A 23,279-nucleotide genomic window follows, 5' to 3' on the forward strand; every position below is an offset into this window, starting at 1 on the left:
TCTATGGTCCCTTCCAACTCTAAAAATTCAGTGAAATTCAGTGGAAGGAAAGGAAAGAAACGTCCATCATTTTGTTGGGGAGCAGCTAAACCCAGCGGCGACACACTGTCCCTGCTGATGCTGAAGGAAGCTTTTGTACCGATTTGGCTACAGGTGTCACCTACAGCCATTCATTCCCCACGGGCTGGGACAAGGCTTTTTGCCCGACCACATCTCTCGGGCCAGTTTTCATCCTTTGCAGTGAAGTTTGACTCCAGGTTGGTTTGAACAACTTCAGGGGAACCTCAAAAGCCTTTTCTGAAGTTTGGTGGGTCAGAAAAACCAAACCAACGCAAGCATACACCGCTTTTCCACGACAAAGATCCCACGCTGCTCGTTAGGAACAAATCCAGCAGCTAACGCAGTCCTGAGCCAAAGCACCGCGAAAAGCATTCAGTCGAACGGAGAGTCCCAACAAGCCACGTGTGTTTGATTATTTGTTGCAGCAGAATGCGATAATAATGAACCAACAGGAATTTGCATTTAAATAAAGCCAATTGCAAGCCCTTGTATCGGTGGTTTGGGTAGCTGGCAGCACTAAGAGCGGTACAAAGGCACCCAGCGCCGGGGCTGTCGGCAGGGAGGGCACGGGGCCAGCTTCCCTCCCCGCCTCCAGCGCTGCACGTGCGGGACTGGGATTTAGGAGTTTTCCTAACCAAAGGCAGGTTGGAGCCTTTGATGCCAACAGGTCTCCGCCGGGAGAAGGAAGGCCATCAGGCTCAGAGGACACACGCCAGCTTCCGTTTGAAATCAGAGAATTGTCTCGGTTGGAAGGGACTTTTCAGATCATCGAGTCCAATCATCAACCCAACGCTGGCAAAAACCATCACTAAACCACGTCCCTCAGCACCACGTCTGCCCAGCTTTTGAATACCTCCAGGGATGGCGATTCCCACCACTTCCCCAGGCAGCCCGTTCCAGTGCTCGGTAACCCTTTCGGTGTAGAAATTCTTCCTAATAGCCAATCTAAACCTCCCCTGCTGCAACTTGAGGCCGTTTCCTCTTGTCCTATCTAATGCAAAGGGCATGGACAATTCTCGCACGTGCAGAAGAGCATGCAGGCAGAGAACCTCGGACAGGTGGGTTTGCATTGCAGGCACTATCAGGCTCAGGCTCCTTCATCACCCAGCAACTCTTCCTGGATATCAACCAGAGTATTTTCCTACGAGATAATCAGTGACGGGAGAGAAACTGCTTTCTACCCACTTCAGGGAATCATAGAATAGAATCATAGAATCGTCTAGGTTGGAAGGGACCTTTAAGATCATCTAGTCCAACCATCAACCTAACTCCGATTAAAAAAAAAAAAAAAAACAAACCAACAAAAAAACACATCACTGAAACATGTCCCCCAGCACCATGTCAACCCGTCTTTTGAACACCTCCAGGGAAGGTGCCTCAACCACTTCCCTGGGCAGCCCATCCCAATGCTTAATACCCTTTTCAGTGAAAAAAAATTTCCTAATATCTGATCTAAACCTCCCCTGGTGCAACTTGAGGCCGTTTCCTGTAGTCCTGTCGCCTGTGACTTGGGAGAAGAGAACGACCCCCACCTCTCTACAGCCTCCTTTCAGGTAGTTGTAGGGAGCAATAAAGTCCCCCCTCAGCCTCCTTTTCTCCAGGCTGAACAACCCCAGCTCCCTCAGCTGCTCCTCACAGGACTTGTGCTCCAGACCCCTCACCACCTTCGTTGTCCTTCTCTGGACGCGCTCCAGCACCTTTTTTGTCTTTTTTGTGGTAGGGGGCCCAAAACTGGACACAGCCCTCGAGGTGGGGCCTCACCAGTGCTGATGTCTGTGTCCGTGGAGCTCTACTCCAGCACCTGGGCAGAAAGCTTTTTTTCATGACAAATCCCTTTTTATTGAACCGATGGAGTTGTTGGGAGAAGCACTGCCCCAGGGAGCAGCTCTGCTCTCTGCCCCGAGGGCAGGCTCCGCGCTGCTGGTACCGGTGCCAAACCCAGCAAAGGACAGGGAGAGGGGGGACATCCCAAACCTGCAGAGCTCCGAGATGCCTCAAAGAGCTCAGGGTTCTACAGGATAAACGCAACTTTTTCCCCCCCTCTTTCTTCACCTTCCCGCTTTTAGAGGATACAGAACCCTATTTTCAATGCAGTTAAACCTTCAGTATGGAAGCAGAGACTTGCCTGACCGGTGAGGAGCAGAGAGCTCCGCTCCGCTCCACCAGCTCCCGTCTCCTGCCCGCTCCCGTACAGCCCAGCGTCACCATCTCCGGTGCCCCCAGCTTACAGGGTGGAGCAGACATCAGAAACAGAAAAGCATTTGCAGGAAGGCGAGACTAAAAAAAAAAAAAAAAATTAAATAAAAAATCCTCAGTCAACACAAAAGATAAATTAACTGTCGAAATGTGCTTATAAATATAAGTATTTATAAAAAGGCCAAGCAAGAACCTGCCTCCTGCCTGACCTCCCACTTATATCTTGTGGCATTTATTCCAAATATTAAAGAAAAACTTTTTTTCTTGCCGTTGTAAGAAAACAAGAGAGAGAGAGCGTAAAGGAAGCATGGCCATGGATGCAACTACGAATTCCTACCCCACAAACAGGAATTTTACCAGTTTTTACAAACGGCTCCTCAGAAGGCATCCAGCGCACGCCAGTCCCGAGTCACACGCAGAGAAAAGCCCGCGGGAGTATTTAAACCTGCTGAATTCACACACTGGATCTTTAAACTGTGAAAACACGGAAGACGCTATTTTTTGACTTAAAAGAAAAAAAAAAAAAAAAAAAAGAAGAGGAAAATTGATGATGCAACATACCGACATACTGCATTTGGGGTTGTAAGAGCTGCTTCTCATTAGTCCATTTAGAAAACAATAAAGAGTGAACCTTAAGTGACAAAACGTCCTTTGCGTGGGAATAACCCTGCGGGTTGAGACAGGCACCGCTCGGGTACCAGCGGGGCGGGATGCGGCCCCGCCGGGCTGGCTCTGCGGCCCCCCCCCCCGTGATGCCGAGGGAGGACGGGGACAGAATTTGACCACGTCCAATTCTCTGAAATTAGTTCACATAGGCACCGGTACAGGTAATGGTTTCCTTTAATGGTGAATGATTTTATAATGAAGCAGAAACATATAATGTATTCCATGCAACCAACCTCATTTATTGAAAAGTCCTAATTTTATTGCCTTGTTTTAGTAACATGTTTGTTCAACAAACTAATCTTTTTCATGAAGCAAAGCACAACTTTTTCTTATAAATAGTATAAATTATTTTATTTACAGAAACTTGTTACAAAACAAATAGACTATATATTTATTTTTTCTTTTAAATATCCAAAGTAATTTTTCTATCCCATGACATTTGTTCATGTACTATACAGCAGCCAACACAGAGTTCAGCTGATCAGATGCTCTTGATTATGTATACAAATTATCAAACTATTCACACATTTTACACAGGAGATTGCTTTTAGAACCAGGCTCAACACCGAGCAAGATGCTTTTCAAGGCCTACATTCACATTGACATTATGTAGTGCTCATTTTAAAATTCTCTTTAAAACGTAAAATATCTCGCACAAAAGGTAAAAATGATTATTTTCTGCTGAACAGTGAAACATTTAAGAATCTTTCCAAGCCCAATTCCCTCCTCCAGGACAGAATGAGTGAAAGACGAGAGAGAGATTCCTTGGCAAGAGAACTCTTACAGGAAGACAACTGCCTTAGAAATGTCATGTGGAAATCACATCTTTATTTTCTAATGGTTTTAAGAGGTACTTACTCAGGTTGTTTTGTTTTTTTTCCTGGAATACCAACTATTTTGAACATTTCCTAAATTATTTAATTTATGAATTAACACCCCCCCTTTCCCAAAATTAGACATTTAAATAAACTGCTGGTTAAAACCGTATTTCAAACCCTTGGCTTTATATTAAATATGAGTTATCAGTGGGATTGTTCCAACAGGGGGTATTCTAATTAAAAGATTTTACAAAAGTTACCAGCATCATTCGCTTCCTTTTGTCAACCCATCTCATTGATTTCAGACACTATATATATATATATGTATGTGCATATACATATACATGCACACATACATATATATACGCACACATATATTATATATAGGTGGAAAAAGCAAGCTCCAAAATTTCAACTGAACATTCAAGTCTTTTAAGGAGAAGCTGTCTAAACAGTCCAAGCTTAAAACTAGTTATATCAGGCACTTTCAGTTTTTCCGTTAGTTTTTTAACCACATGAGACCCACACAAACGCGCACGCACACACACGCACACGAACACTAAACAAACAAAAAAAAACAAAAAAAAACAAAAAAAAAAAAAAGAAAAAAAAATTAAAAGAGAAGCAGTGTGTCACTTAACTAAATGTAAAAGTCTTCTGGGAATCAGGCAACCGATAAGCAATGCCGGATCGACCAGTTGGGCTCCGGTCCTGCGCTCGGGGTCCCCGCGGCAGGACCCGGCCGCAGCCCCCGGGAAGGGCTTTCCCGCCTCTCCACTCCCAAGACATGAAAAAAGGGACACAAGCTTTCACAAAACGGAGGCATCCCTTAAAGTTGCAAAGTAGGCATGTTAGCTATTGGCTTGGCAGTGAACCACTTCAAATTATAAAAAGGTATTTTGCTTTTTTTTTTTTGCCTTTTTTTTTTTTAATTAATTAATAAATAAATACTAGATGATCTCAATTGTACCAAAACTGGATATAAGAAAAAAAGACCTGTGCAAAAATACATATTTAAATATGTACAATCAATTAACAAAATATGTCTTCTGAAATAGGGATACTTCAATATTTATAATAGAACAAGAAATTCCAAAATAAAGATACAAAAGTATGCTTTTTTTTTTCTTGTATAATTCTTTGTTCATCATTGCAGCAATTTTTTAGGTTAAGAAAACTGCAGGAGTCATAACGAGAAGTTGGAAAGACTATAAAAACTGTATCTCTTAAATTAATACCAAAATCTGTCTAGAAACAACCCAGCCACTGCAAATTCAATTTTGCAAGGAAAAAAAAAAAAAAAATTAATTTTAAGCTTCCTTAATTATTTACAGTAAGAACTATGTGACAATAAAAGCTTCAGGAACAATGTTCTGCTCGTAACCAAGATCTAGAACAGGATATCGAAGCGGGTCTATGCTCAAGGGCAGGAGGAATTGACGATGCTCTAACTCTGGGCTCCCAATGGCTTAAACCCACAGGACGCAGGCGGCTGCAGACGCGGCTCCGTAGGAGCAGCGCTCAGGAATTACACTTTTTAACACGTCTGCACGCTATCGAAGGAGCACAAATTTGCCATTTATGCTTTCAGATCAACAGAACCTTAAAAAAAAAAAAAAAAAAATGAAAGAGGAGAGTTTGATCACAAACTCGCTAGCGTTCGATCTCGCCAAATTTGTGTTTCCTTTACCTTTGTGTCTATCAAGAGTCAAATTGCACTTGTGAGCGGCGCTATCCTGAAGTGGAAGCTCTGCCCCAGGGACTTCATCAGAGCGCGGATTTCACTCCAAACACACGGGATTTAATACTCTTTGATTTCTCATTGTGGCGTATCGCTTTGGTTCCTTTAACGTTAAGCCAATCGCAGTTCTAACAATTCTTTCAACAGGGCATCTTATCAAACACGAATCCTTTTGTTCCTGAAAAGTTGTCTATTTATTTGTATTTTTTTTTTTGTAAAGTTTGCATAATAGGTATCTGTAGTACGTTGCTTTCTCAATGCGATCTTTTGTATCAATTCAAAGCTAAAGTGTCTGCATAGAGGCTTCTTGTTGTGTCGCTGTGTAAGAATGATTTCGTAGCGAGTTCAGGTTAAACTGAAAGCATCGTTAGGTAAACAATTAAGCAACTGCTACTCAGAGTGGCTTTGGATTCCCTGATGTACGACTTGCCACCAGAACTGGGGAGAAGGCTGGGCTACGCGAACAACTGGGCAGGCTCAGATTGTCTCTTCTCAGCAATAGCTGGTGCCCCTTTAAGGCAGAAAAAAAAAATATAAATAAATATCTTCTTGGTTAGGAATTTGTTTGCCTTTGCTTTGCCCCTTAATAAAAGTTTAGTCGGTTTTGAGACTTTACCTGATGTTTAAAAGCTTAAAAACGTCCAGAAGGATCAAATCAAATTAAAATAAGCCCTTCAGCAGAATTCACTTTTGAGGTGTTTTGAAGCAAGACAAAATATTTCATAAAAAATTGACCGGACTATATAAAACTGTGTAAAGCCCCCTTTATTCATAAAGGCTGGGGAGGTGTGGGGTGACTGTGATGCATAAATCTGCGCTTTATGGTGAACTCAGCTGTCAAGTTGGCCTTTATTTCAGAGTTTTGGGAGAAAAAAAAAAAAAATCTGACCGAGTGGTTGAAAGCGTAACATGTTAAGGATCTAGTTATACAAACAAAGCATAAAGTAACTGACTTTTATGTTTTTTAAAAAATATTTAAATACTTTAAATACTTAGTTTTAAAAGGGCTATTTTTACAGGCTGGAAGATAAATCCAGCCTAATTTAACCAATACAGTTGTTATTTTTTTTTAAATAACAAAGGCTTATGGTATACAATATAGGTCAATAAATACGTTCTTTGGGCATATAGTTTTAGAGGTTATTTGCCTTTGTCTGATGTTTTTGGATATTTTTAAAAAACAAAATTTACTTTTATCTTCTTCTGCAATCAAATCTTATTCAAAAGAACAGAAAATACGGTTTGTATCATCCAAGTACAACATTTTTATACTTGTTTTCTGAGCGATGGCCTCAAACAAGTTTTTCTGGTTTGTTGGGTTTGTTTTGTTTTTTTCTTTTCTTTTTTTTTTTTTTAACTCCTGATAGCTTCTTATCCCAAATTACTTGCAAAAGGCTGGGCAAAACACAGACTATTTTTTGAATTGTGCTATTTTTGTATTCCATTAAAGGAACATTGCTATAAAAACACTAAAGCCATATTTCCCTTCTTGAGGGCTTCTTTCCATTGTGCCTCACACATTTTTTTTTCCCCTTTGTAGCGGGGTCTTCTCCATTGAGGGTGTCTCTCTGGTTAGCTATCACCTACAAAAGACACCATCAGTATAAAAATAAGTCCACAGTAACGTTTATTTCCCCCCAGAAAACATTCGTTTGCCCAACCAATCTGTTGTCAAATAGTGGCAAGATGATGTACTCCTGTAAGGAAAATCTCACAGGTTTGTAGCAAACAGTCCAGACCACCCTTAACACTGATAAGAGCAATTACGTGGCTGAACTTCATCCAGTGTCCATTTCTAGTATATTCGCTGCTACAGACATGGCTTCAGGGAAATTCCTTGTTTAAGTGACAGTCCAGTAGATTTCCACACCTGAGGACCATGGGAAGTTGGGAAAACTCAAGGCATCTTGGAGTCCAGAAATCCAGATGGAGGTTTTGCTTGTAGTGAAAATTGTCCAGTTGGTTTCTCACCGTGGTGCGTTGAGCGATCAGGGACGTGCCTTTGGCTTTTGAGCAAGCAAAAGAAAGAGAAGGGTGAGTGAGTCAGGCTGATAGAGCAGGTGCCCTTAAAAGTCATTTTCTGGATAACCAGAGCGTACTCTGGGGAGAATCAGCAGGTACAACGCGACACCACTAACACGTGGTTGGTTTCTCCGAGACTTGACAATTCTCAAGCTAGAGCTCTTTAACGTTATAATGGTTACGGATGTGATTTCCTTAATTCACTCAAATTATATTTCTCCTTTACTTATGTTGCATAGTTGAAATAGTAACTGTAAGTCCAGAAATAAATCCAGCCACCTGACTGCTTTTTTTGTTGTTACAGTAAACACAACATAATAGTGAAAATCTTCCTCTATGGCTGAAACTGAAAAATAAGAAATCATTCTGGAAAAGCTCTTACTGACCCCCTAGCTCTCCGGGTACACAGATTTCAGGCTATTAGCACCAGATGAAATAAAAGGTTTCTTGGGTTTTCAATCTCGAAAAAATCTAGTTCTAAAGTACCACCTTCTATACTCTCCTCAAGTTGTATCAAATTATTTTTACCCCTCCAAGTGATCCTCCAAGTCAGTTTGAATAGTATTACTAAGAAGTCTGAGCTTCTGGTTTCTAAACTACCTCTCGTCCCAACTTATCAGGAACTTTCTCTCCCAATACACAACTTTTCCAGTGTAATTTGTTTAAAAAAAACCAAACCCCCAAACTAATTTTTAAAATGGGATCTTACATATTCGTAAGATCTCCTTCCTTTATAGTAAATCTATTTGCTTTACTGACTAAAAAGGTTTCTATCTTATTTATAACATTTAATCTTGTTATTACTAAGAAGTTAGTCAATGACACCTTGGGGTAATAGGCTTATTTTATCACAGTATCACAGTCCTGTTATCAGCATCATGTTCCACTTTGTAGAATGTTTATTACTGCCACAGAAACAAGAAGTCAGACTGAGACGCGCAGCTCAGTTCCAATGGTTGGCTGGCAAGATTCACTTTTTAAATTTTTTTTTTTTTTTTTAAATGTGAGGACCGAATTTCATCTGAGAGCAGACGTCCAAGGTACTTGGCAACGTCCACAGGCAACGTCCAAGGTACTTGGAACGTCGTATTTCAGGTTACTTTAAAAAAAGAGGCTACACTTTATGAGAGTGTTTATAAAAATCTTGTACTATACAAACATCCAAAATGAGTAGTGGACAAATAAGAGAACTGTCTTTTACTTGAATAGGATCTGGAATTGAGTAGCTAATGATTAAAAGAACACATATAAGATAAACATGTGAAGAAGCATGTTTATACGGGCCTAGCTCGAGACAAAATTTCATACCTGATGAAAAAGAGAATTGTTCATCAGTCCTTGCGTCCCTGGGATTGCACCAGTGTGTTTTGCATGAACATTGTTCACTGATGTCAATTTGGCAACTTTGTTTGATTTGCTGCTGCTGCTGCTGCTGTTTATGCTGCTTGAACCAGGTGAGCACTTTCTTTTCTTTCCTATTAATTTGTCAAGGGAAGTATGCGAATGTGAAAAACTGCTGTGTGAGTTTACAGTCAGCTCGCTGGACTGATGAACGAAGGGCCCTAAGGAGAGCGTGGAGTCGCTGCTGTTCATCATCACACTCATTCTCTTTATGGATTCTGCAGGGCTTCCAGTCGGAGGACCCCTCCCTGATTGGTCATGTTTGAGGCTAACGGAGTTAGCTTTGCTAGTCATACAGTTGAGGCCAACGCTGTGGGACGAAGCTGTCACCGACGGATGATAGGAGGTCCCAGAGTTTCCAGAGTTAACCACACAGTTTTTTCTAAAGGACTCCGTGGAATGAGAAGGTGCTAGCAGTGCGGAACTGTTTTTACGCTTCTTTCCTGAGCCGCCGCTGCTACTGACGCTGCCGGTACTGTTACAGGTGCCACTGCCAGCAGAAGATTCCTTAGGTTTAAAAGATTTGCTGGATTTCATTTTCTGAGGTTTGCTGGGCATAGGTGAAGGTACAGAGGAAAGCACTGTAGGTGTTGAAGGGGACGAAGACACTTGTCTTGATTGCATACTGCAGACAGGATCCACCGCACCCAGAGTGGCAGGATTGGCATTTAGTGTCGTTCCGTGTGATGGTACCGATTTATTATTGAGAGACACGCAGGAAGGAGATACCAACGCTGGCGATGACATAACCGTGGTGGGTAAGAGGAAACCTGCAGCGCTGACACCGTACTGTGAAGTCGGCATCGAGTTTGTCCGGTGCGGTGCACGAACTGCTGCTGTGTTACTGGATGCTGGAGGAATTTTCCTGCAGGTGAACAGAAAAACAAACAAAAACCTACATAGCTACAATCCTTCGGAATAATACCCAGTCTAATAATGCTACATTAAAGTGACTGTGGCTTGAGGTTGATTAACACAACTAAAATATTTCATTAAATTAATAGTTAACTGTTGCAAAAGATGTAAAGCATAGATAATCAACCCTTGATCCGATTAATCCAAACACAAGATTCTTCTTCTTTAACTAGAACCACAGGCTTCACGTATTTCTACAGATACCATAAGAGTAAGAACTCTTTCAACTTCTACTCACTTCCACATCTGTGAATTAAGATGTTTCTCCAACATGAAGTCAAGTGCACATCGAATATGGTTCCACCGCTTGTCAAACACGTAATAACCTCTTCCAATTTGCCGACTACCAAATGTGCAAAACTGAAAAGACAGATTTTTTTATTGGTGTTTTCTACTTCCAGTGACAACTCTCCAAATAACAATGTACTTGTTTATAAATAAATATTGCTAAATATGCTTTTAGATGTTTAAATCAGGGATAAAAAAAAATAAATTAGAATTTTTATTTCTATGGTGTAACAACTACTTTAAATTTTTGGCCTTGGTTTATCTGGATTATTTTCATCCCATCTGATACTCCCAATACAGCCAAAAGCAGCAGTCAAATTTTAATCCCTTTGATTAAATCCCAGTAGTGTGTGTTTGTGTGTGTGTATAAAAACATTACATGTGTATATATACGTGTGTGTGTGTGTGTGTGTAACATTCCACTTCTCAGGAGCTATCAGCTATCTGCTTGTAGTTTGGTTTTTTTTTTTAAAAATGGAGATTATTTGACATACAGGCTAGGTAACAGAGCTTGTGCTTTTAATTGGACTAACAAGCTTTGGTCAAGATTTAAATACTGTGATGACTGGGACCTTGAGTAAAAAAGTGTGTATGTGTGGGAAGTCCAATAACAAAATCTCACCAAAAAGGCACTGTTTACATGTCCTTATTCCACAACCACAGCCCTCCAGAGCTGTTACCAATTTTACCTTTGGTATTTTGGCATTTTGATTTCTTTTGGATTGGGGAAGTGAGCTCCATAAATATTTCTCTAGCGTGTTTACTTTGCAACTACAGTTAAACCCTCACTGCCTACCAGGCAACAAAATAATTTTCTTAAAATCCAGGAAAAGAAATTTCCCATACCAAATAGAAAACAACCCTTAAAACTCCGAAGTCATTTGTTTACAAGTTCAGAGCCAGCAAAAGACCAAAGTTAACTTTTACTTAAAACGTACAGCGGCTGGTTGAGGATGATGACCTGAATAATGACAATCCAGTTTTTCAACAGGCTCTTCTTTTTCATCACATTCTCCCTCATCACTGGATAACCGAGATGCTGGCTCAGCTGCAGGCAAGGGAGGGTGCGGGGACTCGTGGACAGAAGGAGACTCACTAGGGACATTTCCACTGTGCTGGGCTGGACAGCCTGGAGGCCTGGGCAAGGCAAGCAGTAAAGGTGTTGTTGAACCAAGTCTAGTTAAAAATTCCAAGCTCAAGTGCTTACTGACAGAAGGAAATCTACATTAACAGATTTCTGGTATTTTCCATAGTCTCACAACACATCCACCGAGAGGAAGGACAGGATGGTACCCCTGGAAAAGCAGCATTGCACCATTTTCACTGGTGCAAGTCAGCTTTGTTTCAAACACCAAACCCTCCTCGCTAGGAGTTACAGCTCAGCATGTTAATTGCTAATTGCAGACAGTCACCAGGCCTAGAGCAAAAATACCGCCCCATCCAACAGATCCATATGGCTCTTTCAAAATCCACCTGATGAATCTACCAGTATTAACTTCATACCATTGGATCTGCAGATTTTCCTTACCTTGGAAGACTGGGGGGGTGAGGTTTGGGTTTATTAGGTAATAAAGGCTTTGATTCTGTAAGAGTAACTCCATGAGAATTTTGGTGCAGCTCCTGGGAAGTTTTAGTAGGTGAGGGATGTGGTTCCCTGAGAGGGGGCATCTGCTGATGATGATCCGAATGTCGAAGAAGTTCCTTTTCCCTGGTTTTGCTTTTGTGCTCGGCTAATAACACGTCAAATCGTTTTCTTCGACCCTGTACAGCCCTCCGCTGGGTTAAGGAATGTGTCTGCAAAACCATGAATAAATCATTAATCCCAGGCTATTAGATCTGTGGAAGTCAAAACACCCAAAACACGTGTCTGGAGCTCTAAAACAGAAAAATCATCCCACTCGTGGTCTAGTAAACAAATGGAAGAATGACTTAGAAAACAAACTTTAAAATCGCTTGGTGGTTGATTATATCTGTCTGATACAAAATAACAAAAACTAGCAATTGAGTAAAAGGCTTCTTTCAAATTTCTTTTCAAAAAAGAAACTGCCAAAGCTCTTACAAGGTTAAGACTAGAATCGGAAATCTTTTTTACGTTGCGATTCTAATTGCCAACTACTGCACAAACAAAAATACTAAACATTTACTTTCACTTATGAAAATACTTAACACAACAATGTTTAAAAATCAGACTTTTAATGGGAGACATGAAAAATATTTATAAAAATACTTTGGTTCCTTCTACTTACTAATATATTCCTTGAAAACTAATGTAATCAAATAGATATTAAGGAATGCAAAAAAATACAGCGGAATCCACAGTCAGACAGAACTCAGAAGTTCTTTGAGTGTCCTGAATGCTACACATCACAAGAAGTATATGTGTATATAAGGCACAAATTCTAGGTAAAGTGAAATATATAGAAATTATTTTTTCTGAATTGTTAAAGTCACATACAATACCTTTTTTTCATATGACGTAAAAGGTTTGACTGGGTTCATTTTAGTAGATAAAACATTACTATTACGTAATTCAGACAAAAATAGCAATTCCAAAAAATATTTTATGAGTAGGTACAATATCAGGAATTGCTGAGGAATGTTTTTACTTTCTTTCTCTTTTACACTTTGATTTACCTACTTCTCCTGTAAAATCTTGAAGCTTTTTCCTCCTCTATTAGCAAAACAATTGCCTCCCCCCTGTAATTCCAAAAGGGCAATGTGTCCAAGTTCAGTTCCTCTGGGTCATTAGTACCAGCTTCATTTACCTTTGTTCTGTAGGTGGTTTATTTACCAGATGCTTCCCCTACTGACATTTCAGCTGCTTTGCAGGAAAGTAGCTAAATATTACACAATTGCAGGGGACTGGGATTTTTGGTTCCTTGGGACCAAGTGATACCCCTCTACCCACCAAGACTTTGAGCCAGAGGAAACATTTCATCTGACCGAAAGTTTTTAAGTTTTGTTTAATTTAGAGTTTGACCTCCAGGCATACTCATGGCTTTTTCAGAAGGCTCATTTCTGAGTTGGCTGTAGTGGTACATCAAATACCTCCTAAGTATCTGCTGCAGACTCCACTGGGGGGTGGGGAAGGAGGAGATGTGAGAGGGGAGGGACTTGATTCATTTAAATCCTGCATAAACAAAGAATACTTTTAATGCTTATGAGGAATTTTTAAATTCATGATCTACGACCCAAAGGTTATCCCCCAAAAGAAGAGCATGCCGGCCCCCTGCTACCTGCATGAGGAGTAATATGATCTCTCCTATGTCAACATCCGTGTTTTAAGGGTTTATACAAAAAATACAAATCTCCAGGTTAAAGAAATATGGTTTTGAAAAAAATAATTAACAACTTTGAAAACAATCCCTTCTTGGTTCTGGGCAACATGTTTTGAGAGGTACCATTTACAGTGGTAATTACTGCCAGCAAAAATTTGTAGTTTTCTGTTTTCTGTCACATTGCTCAGGAAAATGAATTAAAACTTTACACAATCTTATTCTGATTAAGATATCCTACCTTGCATGTCAAAGACCTAGTACAAGGTTTCCTGGTTTCCACATCAATGACACCACAGTATATATCAGGATCAAATTCTCTCTCTGTCAAAGGTACACAGTATTTAAAAGTTATCAGAAGACATTCTGAAATACTAACATTTATTTTCTTTATAAAAATTAACCAGATAGGAAATCATTTTCAAATGTAACACAGGCAAACGTACAAATGAAAATGCACAATAAAAACGTACAAATAAAATTTGCTACACTCTCAGCCAGTTTATGGTGTTCTGAAATACAGACCTCAAGTCTACAAACTGAACAGAGAAATTTACAGCTGTAAGAGACTCCCAAGGAGGAGCAGGTCCTGCGTGTCAGGATTAGAGGTCACCATCAATGTGAACTGTGACAAAGAAATGGTGGTTTCTTTGTTGGTGGTTTTGGTGTTAAGACCTTTTCTACCATTCTACAAACACTCAAAGTTACTATGTTTTAAAAGTGTAAAGAACAGACTGGATTTACATTTTGGAGTTTATGAGGTGCCAGTTGTTCCATTTTCTATGCACATTTGGACCTTCCGTATGGAAAGAAGGAAAAGAAAATCTTTACAGATAATAGAAGAGTGTAATTTTAAAACTGCAAGAACTGACAGGCCTTTGAGGTCTGCACAGTTTCTGCAAGCAACAGCCCCATTTCAAGTTGTTTGCATCCTTTAAGAGTATGTCAAGTTACAGATCTAAATTCTAATACATAAAACATGCCTAATTACAAGTTACAGTGTTATAAAAGTGTTAATTTACTTCTGAAACTTTTTTCTATATATTCTATATATGTATTTCTATGGATACACTACTGAGAGGAATATAGCAAATAATAAAAACAATTACCTGACAATCTTTTATGCAAAAATTTCCTATTATTTGTATTTTCTTCAGGTTTCTTTTCCAAAAATGGAGGCACAGAGAGAAGACCTTTACCATTCAGTATCTGTCCAGGGGAAGGCAAGGGTGGCTTTGGTATTGAGGGACAATTAAGGCCAGTCTTTATTGAGGAACTCACAGTAGTAGAACAAGTTGGACCAACAGCAGCTTTCAGTTGGGCACCATCTATCTTTGGATGAATCTTTTCCACTTTGACAGATGGAGTCATACTATTATTTACGAAAAACAAAGGGGGAGAAAATTGAAAGTTATAGTAGTAAATTATAAGAAAAAGTACTTAAAATATGTTATTACTCAACAATGCTCTGGTCTATTCACAATGAAAATAAATGTAGACCTCTCTCCTTTATTCCTAGTTTTCTTATTCTTATAATTTTATTTTCATATTTTTATGATGTCTCTTCTGTCCTCTTTTCCCTATGTTAAGTATTTCAGAGAGAGTCATCAGGGACTTCAGAAACTGTTATTTGGATTCACGGATACAGCACATAAACAAAGCAACTGGAACGGGCCTGTTACGTCCAGTGAGAAATGTCCCATTCTGGGACAGTAAATTATATTATCAAGTTCTGCGATCTCACACGTGCAGTTCAAAAATCACCTGAACTCTCTTATGATCAAAGAATTAAGAGTCCCTAGTAAAATGACCTTTGTTTATAGTGATTTAAGATGCAGCTTTGCAAGAGGTCTTGTTCAATATAGTCATGGGTATTATCTATAATCTTAGACTAGGCTGCTGGAAAAGATCTGGAGGGGCTTACAGTGATTATCTCTTAAACAAAAAACTCTCTGAAACAAAAGGAAGTTCTACTGATATAGCAGGGCCTTTGAAAGTAATAACATTTAATTCTTTGTCAAAACACATACTCACATTTTATCATGGGGAACTTTGCTATGCTGTACCGAATGCATTAACCTGTTGTTTCCGCTGATCTGCAGCTTGTCTTTGGGTGATTTCAACAACTTGGAATTTGATGATGATGCACTAGTACCTCCACTGGATGAACGATTGCTCCCACTTCCACTGCTACCTTTGTTTTTTGAAGGGAAAGATGAAATGAGGGAAAATACTGAAGAGGAGGGAGGAGTCAAAGGCGGCTTGCTGGAGGAGCTGTGTCTTCTTTCTGAAAAGGAGAAAAAAAAGGGGCGTTTCAGCTCCCATACAGAAACAGTTCTTAAATATTTCATAATGTTAACGGAGTAAATGGCAAGATTTCCTTTATTGGCTTGGGAGGCCCTCCACCACACACAGAGCACAGAGGATTCAAGCCCCGGTGTAATCCATGAGGCTCCACTCATTGCTGGTCCCCAGCTGGTTACAGGAGTCTCTTAACTTCAGGATCCACATTCCTCATCCACTAGAGCTTGGCTTTTAATAACACTCCCCACTCTCTCTCCATCTTAAAGAACACGAAAGTGAGAATCAGACCTAGGCCTCAGACACACGAAGCAAAGAGACCCTTATCCTCAGGTCAAGCAAGCTTAAATATCATATTTTCTCAAAGGCTAACAATTCTCTGTGAGTATGTTTCCTAATGGTCAAAATTATATTAGACCCAACATTTTAGCTTTCACAACGTTTTAGTTTGGTCTACTAGACCTTCAGTGCAGAAAGCCCCTAAGAACAGCAGCTCAGGTATTGACCTACATTGGTTTTTGGGGTGTTGTGGTTTTTGTTTTGTTTTCCTCTTATTAATTCTATAGAATTTCTATTTAGGAGCAACAGGATCAAAAAGAGCAACAGATATTCTTCTACCAAAAAAAAAAATAAAATCTGAACACTTGAATTAAGTGATCAGGTTCCATCAATGACTGTGTTGGAGAAAAAACTATTTAATTAACATTAAACCATTAACATTAATATATTGTTGGCACTGTTTCAGTTTAAACAGAATATATTATAAAGGTGGTTCTTTGGAACAATGAATTCTCAGTCACAAAACACCTGAGAGCTTCAGCGAGTACCCGGCTCTGCCTAGACATGTTAATTGACCACTCGCTTGATTGATATTTGGACACCTGTGATTCCTCGATGATCTGTGTAATCAACACCTGCTTAAGAGACGTGTCTGGCAACCAGCTATATGCAAACCACAGATCTAAGAAAGAACCAAGAATTAGCAGGTCTGTCAAGGGAGTGGAAAGGCACCTTTCTCCGCCACAGTGGTAATGCCTCTTTCTCAGCCAAGTATTGTTAAAGGTGCCCAAATCCACCACCCATCAATCCCAGGATCAGTTTACAGATTTTAACTTAAATTTACTTAAACTGTGAAATAGCAGGCTACTCATGAATTTGCAAGAACTGCAGCCAAGAGTGAAAGTCAAGTCCAGTGCAACCTTTATGGAAGGCTGTAATGTTCTGGAAAATGTAAATGAATATATCTGTGTTCTGCTTATATGACCCATTTCCCCCAAAATCCCAACTACAGCAATCATATGCCATTCAGACGATGACCAACCAGGACTCCATTGGTCAGGGCCAGAGGAAATGGTCTGAAGTTGCGACATGGGAGGTTTAGATTAGATATTAGGAAGAATTACTTTACTGAGAGGGTGGTCAGGCACTGGAACGGCCTGCCCACGGAGGTGGTGGAGTCACCATCCCTGGAGGCATTTAAGAAACGTGTAGATGTGGCACTTCAGGGCATGCTCTAGTGCCTGAGATTGTTGGGGGTTTTTTAGTGTGTGTATGGTTGGACTCGATGATCTCAAAGGTCCCTTCCAACCATGAAGATTCTGTGGTTGCTGGAAGCCATCGAACAAGACAGCACCAACCCCTCACCATTGTCGACAGGGACATCACCCACTGCTTGGCTCCCACAGGAGGGACCGTAACAGGGTGCAACACCAATAGCATTTCTAACAGAGGTGTGGAAGCAGCATTTTATATATGTTCATTAGCTGAGGCAGGAAAAAAAAAAAAGAAAAAGCACAGAGTTTAGATGAGGAACCTCTGGCAAGAAATGGTCTCTGAGACTGAACCAAGCAATGTGTGTCTCTCTGTTTAACTGCAAAATGGATGCAAACTACCTAACGAACCTCCTGCAAAAGAGTCATCACTTCCTAATTAGTATTTACCAAAAAGCTCCGAGGGGTCAGGTGAGTTGCTCAACAGAAATATGTAACAAATGCCGCAATTTAGCACCTGCCCCAAGAAACAACCACTTTAAAATTACAGTATTTAGAAGACTGATGTTCAAAACCACCTACTCAGTTTTCTAGAACCAGATGCCATTGAAGAGTTTGTAAATGAAGTATGTTTGCATATTTATGTTCTAGTAAATGGCTGTGCTTCTAATATGAGGTACCACTTATTGCCAAATGGCTTTTTACAGCAATGGCAAGAATCCCCGAGCAGCTCTGATAACTTACTATTTGAGGGCCATTAGTTCAGCGACGCTACACCCTGTGAGATTACTCTGCGAGATAATGAGAAAAATTGCTCAATACCCTTCCGCCTTCTGTATATTTAGAAAATTCAAAGTCCAAGTTCTTATCGCAGTTACAAATAATCTCTAATAATCCAGTGAGTGACTAATGCAATCTTTGGGAGTTTGTTTTGATTTTTTTTTTTTTTTTTTTTTTGAAGGAAGAGAGGGTGTTACTTCCCTGGAGAAAACCTGGCAGATAAGAAGAGAAAGGGACTAGAATAAGACTGGGTACCTCCTTGCATCATTAGGAATAAACTTGACAAAACATTAATCTGAGCTATTAATCCAAATGATAGGAACACTTCTTTTCTGGCAATTTTCACTGATACTGTCCTAGTGTTAAACTGAGATGTTACTGACTACTATTTGCGTGAATGTTTCATAGCACCAGCCTTAATACAAGTGAGTTAATAAACAAAGAAAGTGTTTTAAGCTGCCGATAATCAAACAAACTGACCTAAGAGAACTCTGGCTAAGGGCTGATCACACACCAAGACGACCATCTACCTGTCAAAGACAATTTCCATTCTGCAGACAGTTCGATTCGGAACACACAAAGCCAAATTAGGTTTTTTCCTAGAATTTTGGGACAATTTCTGAAAGAGATGTTATAATAATTTAAGTCTGTGAAACCTTCACTCGCTCCTCCTGCATGTAACCACTACTTGTGTAGTTTATCAACAAACTAGGAAGACTTTTCAGCTAATTTTTCACAACCTGCCTGGACCTGTTTTATGTTGACTTTTGTACAAGTAGAGGTAGGGCTGCTACTAGGATTTGCTTACATTTAATGTCTCAATCTTTTTAGAAAATTCATGCTTTTGAGTGAAATCTGCTTAAGGTCTGTTTTGTAAACCACCTGAAGACTAGCGATGTCTCCTTTTATTGGGGAAAACTAATCTTATTTTTGAAACCAGACATGTTAAGCATGGCATACTTGCTCTGTGCATTTATTGACAGACTGACATAGGCTTTTAATGGAAAAATTACTACACAAACTGTCACTGAATAATCAAGACCACCATGCTTATTACGCTAGGCATATTATAATGATAAATTCTACTAATCATCTGCCAATCTAATATAGTTCCCATTTGCCACTAACTGTGACTCAGCCTGAAAACATTTTAAAATATAATTATCTCCAGGTGTTCAGTTTTCAAATTTTAAAAGTTAGCAGTCACGTCCCTTCCCTTCACATTAAAAAAATGTTTTTTCTTTCAAGAGTTATGTCATGATTGCTTTTACAACACATCAAAATGGTATTTCAAATGCTGCTCCTGTGTAACACAGTTCCTAACTCTAAAATTTGGAGGGATTTTTTTTTTTTTTTAAGGTTTTTTTCTTGTTATTGTTTTGTTTTGCTTTTTAACTATCAGAAAGATGTAAGTTTTGGCTTTGGAAAAAGAACCAGAAAGTCTTCCTTGAACTCACAGCACTGGGTAGGATCTGACCTAAAATGAAAGCTGCATTCAACACTAAACCTTAATAGATAAACTCCTCTCTAAATATCTTTGCATTTATATGTCTTTGTGATCCTAAGGAGAAGGGCTGGGCAGGGTATTAGAAAGCTGTGAAAAGAGACGGCAATTCCAGTAAAGGCTGTCTCTGCTCGGTGACCAAGATATCTGTTAACTATCAATTTGGAAAAATACCACGATAGTTTGTGTGCTACTGGACTTAAGGTTGAGCAAGAATTATATACGCATATTGCCAAAGCACACAGCACTTCCTGATAAAAGGGATATTGATAACTTAAATCTCTTCAAGAGCTTTAAAAAAAAAAAAAAAAAATACACAGCTTCACTTGGCTCTTAGTCGGGCTGCTAATTTTCTTGGGTTTAAAATCTTATTTTCCATTGTATATTTCCCTCTAAACATGCACTGATTTCTGACAAAATGCAAAAAATGTAACCTGGAAGGAGAAGAAAAAAAGGGGAAGCAAAAAAAGAAAGCTTTTCGCTATGTTTGGCTACTACCTCTTATTCTTCCATCAATGAGTAAACACTTGGAGTGACTGTGATTTATAACCTTATTTCTATGTTTATATATATATTCTTTTATAGAGAAAAACATTCTGTTTTTCATTAAATGCTACTTTCCTTGCTGTATGCTTAACAAAAAAATATATTAAGAGAAACAATACTATTAAATTTTTTCAAAATGTTAATGCTACACTTAAGCTCCCAAAACCTAGGATGTGCTTTGTGCTGTTCATTCTCTCTGGGCATCAATTAATAGCTTTGGGCAGCAAATACAAGATGTACAGATCAAATTTCATAAACTCTTTTCTTTTTTTTTTGTACTGACTTCTTACGTAAGTACTGGGCAAAAAGTCAAACTGACCTGTGTCAGTGCGAGCAGAGGCGTCATTAAAAGTGAAGCACACCCATTTGAACACACACAAGTTTAGTTGAGTGAAATACACTGCAACTTCTGTTAACACCCAGGAAAACAGTTTTAACACAGTTTAGCCTAGGGGTAAGAGCACCATTCAGACTACAGAATTACATGTGTATATTGAAACAAAGCACAAAGATAATTTTATGTTTAAAGAATTATTATTTCATGTATCTGTCTCACCTAAAGTATAAGCATAGTAAATGTGCAACTTAAAACAAAGTTGTTTTTTTTTTTTCCCATCATACTCAGCTACTGCTTGACTTGTCATTTGAGAAATTATTTAGTAACGCCACATTAAAACAAACACCTTTTACCTGAGGATAAAATTTATTTTCTCTCAGTATGACTGTTGCATTTCTAGAGTAATTGCGGAGAGCTAATTTATTTGATCTTCTAATTTCTCCAGATGGCTCAGATCCATGACATGACAGGAGAGCACAGACTGGGACACTGCCCTGGAAGGGCACCTCACCCTAACTATAGATATTACTGCAGCAAGCAACTAAAATCCCTTTTGCGGCTCTAACACAAATGCTTGTGTTGGGCCCTGATCCACCATCCCTCCGACCTCATCACGACAAAGAAAAAAGAAAAAAGTTAGATCAATGAGGATTTTGGAGGGGAAACTCGGGAGCTAAAACAATTATAGGCATAGCAGGCAAATTACTCTTCCTTTGCTGCCGCCCTGGCAGCCTGCAGCTGCTTGGGAGCAATCGCCTGCGCGGGATCTTGACCTGCTGCTCACTCACTTATTGCTGCTTCATTATCCTGCTCTAATCACGGGGCCTAGATACCAAGGATTCTGCCTTAATCTTCCACTGATGTCCTTTTAATCATCCCATCAGTTCTGTTTGCACTGTAAGTCAGGATGAGGTCACTCCATCTTCCATTGTGTGGAGGTTAAACTCACGCTCTTAGCTGAGCAGACAGCATCCATACAAAGTTATATTTTTCACCCCAGCAAGAAAGTTAACAGAAAAGAGTATTTATGGAGTCCAAGCTATGAGTATGACAGACTGCCAAGGCTTGATTGGCACCAGTACAATCCCTCATGTCTCTAGAGAGACTTCTTCTTACTATTTCATAAAAAACCATTGCTTTGCAACTGACAGCTGATATTGTTGTTTATCACTCAGCGTTAGCAAAACCACAAAGAGAATCCGATAGTCATGTATGCTTATGGCACTCCATTCACAGAAAAGTAACACTTTAGCACAAGGAAAAAAAAAAGAATTATATAATTTATGTTGCAGAAAACCAAATGCAAGTCAGGGTGGCACATACGTAAGCATTACGTTGCTTTATGTATTTACAGCACTTAACCACAATGGTCTTCCTTATCTTGACCAGAGTTCTTCAATACTCTAAATAAATAGTAATCTAAGAAATCGATTTCTATCATATGTGTTATACAGGCTATGGTCAAGTTGGCAAAACTGATGCAACTTTATGCCCCGCACTTCCTCACTTTAAAAATATTCAGCGCAATTGCAGTACAAAATGTTTCTACTGGTGTAGATACCATCATGTAATTAAGCTACAATGATAAAACTTTACTTGAAACGTGTTTCTTCTCAAAAATCTATACAAATGCAATCCAATTTTGAAGAGTATATTTTAAAACCCAGCCGTCGCCTCTAGAACTTGATATGTTAACAGATTTGCTTTGCTTTGCTTAGCAGAGATTTAGAACGTGCTGGTTTATATGCTTTTATATTTCATCTTCACCACATACACGCAACAGTATCGTTCAAAGACAGTCTTACATTCACATTGAGACAGCCAATACCCAAGAAGATAAAATAACCTTCTCAGGGGCAAAAGATAGAATTGAAATTGAAGTCACACATTACAAAGTAAAACATAACTACAGCAATCAATGATTTTTAAAATCCCCTTTAAAATGCTCTTTCACATTGAAGTAATTTGGGGGGGCTTCAGCTTGGTAAGTGCCATGAAACATTTATGCTCTCCCACAACAAGAACTCAGAAAATTATCTTCCTCTCAGAAAATCCTTTGTTGAACCCAACAGACAAATAAAGCAAATACATCAAGACCTTTCTAATCGCTGACTAGGTACGCTCCAAAATTATTTGTTAGCTCCTAGGACTTTTTTACTTCCCAAACGAGGGCTGTATCACCTCTAAGCTCTACATGTCATCTGTTTTCTGCAGCAGCATTGGTGTGTGTGCTCCCAGCGCTCCTCGGCAGGGCAAAGGTCCCACCATTCCAAGTACGAATTCCTGCACCGTTCCCTTGTCAATCGCCTTCAAATCACACACTACAAGTTTCCCTAAAAAGCACATAAAATCTGGCTGTGCTTTAACTAGGGTGCACTAATTTATTATAAAAATGCATAATTACAGAGAACAAATTCTTTCTTAAGATATGCTTTGGTTACAAATGCTCAATTCAGAACCCAAAGCTCTCATATATACAAATATTTGGGTTTCAGTGTATCATTCCAGTCCCAAAATCCCTTCACAGTAACTCACATCGATTTAAGACATGTAAATAAAACACATCTGGATGTTTATGATGGTCCAGCACACTTAACTAATCTTCCTCCTGAAATCCAAACTTCAGTGCAACCAAAAGCCACTGATGGTTTTGAATGACGTATTTGTACTTTAACTAAAAGTTTCATGTAACCTCCTTCCTGTGAGTTCAGAAGTCCTAGACTGGCAGATTTTTAGCTCAACTTTCACTTCGGTTTATTTTTAAAAGCAGGTTTACCAGAGCACTTGACAGGAAATGTGAGCAAAGCTGGGAACTGGAAAACATCCTCTGAGAAGTATTCGGGCTCTCGTCTTCCCCAGCCACTCACCGCGCCACTTCAACCCCTCTGAGGTTGCCCCAACATTTAAATTTGAATATTTGCAACTTATTTACTCAGCTC

At 39.4% G+C, this 23,279-nt stretch overlaps 1 protein-coding gene across 2 annotated transcripts in view; it reads right to left on the reverse strand.

The window, feature by feature from the left end:
• Positions 1-6,836: 6,836 nt before the first annotated feature.
• The window catches only part of ATXN7 (ataxin 7), a 67,083-nt gene continuing 50,640 nt past the window's right edge, over positions 6,837-23,279 (reverse strand). For both annotated transcript variants that reach the window (XM_074151675.1, XM_074151673.1), the window contains 8 exons: positions 15,417-15,669; positions 14,492-14,754; positions 13,624-13,706; positions 11,636-11,901; positions 11,046-11,244; positions 10,058-10,179; positions 8,812-9,769; positions 6,837-7,487 (listed from right to left, as the gene is read on the reverse strand). In XM_074151675.1, the coding sequence (XP_074007776.1) occupies positions 7,470-7,487; positions 8,812-9,769; positions 10,058-10,179; positions 11,046-11,244; positions 11,636-11,901; positions 13,624-13,706; positions 14,492-14,754; positions 15,417-15,669 (2,162 nt within the window). In that variant the 3' untranslated portion in view covers positions 6,837-7,469. The remainder of the gene's footprint in view (positions 7,488-8,811; positions 9,770-10,057; positions 10,180-11,045; positions 11,245-11,635; positions 11,902-13,623; positions 13,707-14,491; positions 14,755-15,416; positions 15,670-23,279) is intronic.

This window comes from Numenius arquata, chromosome 8 (assembly GCF_964106895.1).
Source record: "Numenius arquata chromosome 8, bNumArq3.hap1.1, whole genome shotgun sequence".
NCBI classification, from domain to species: domain Eukaryota; kingdom Metazoa; phylum Chordata; class Aves; order Charadriiformes; family Scolopacidae; genus Numenius; species Numenius arquata.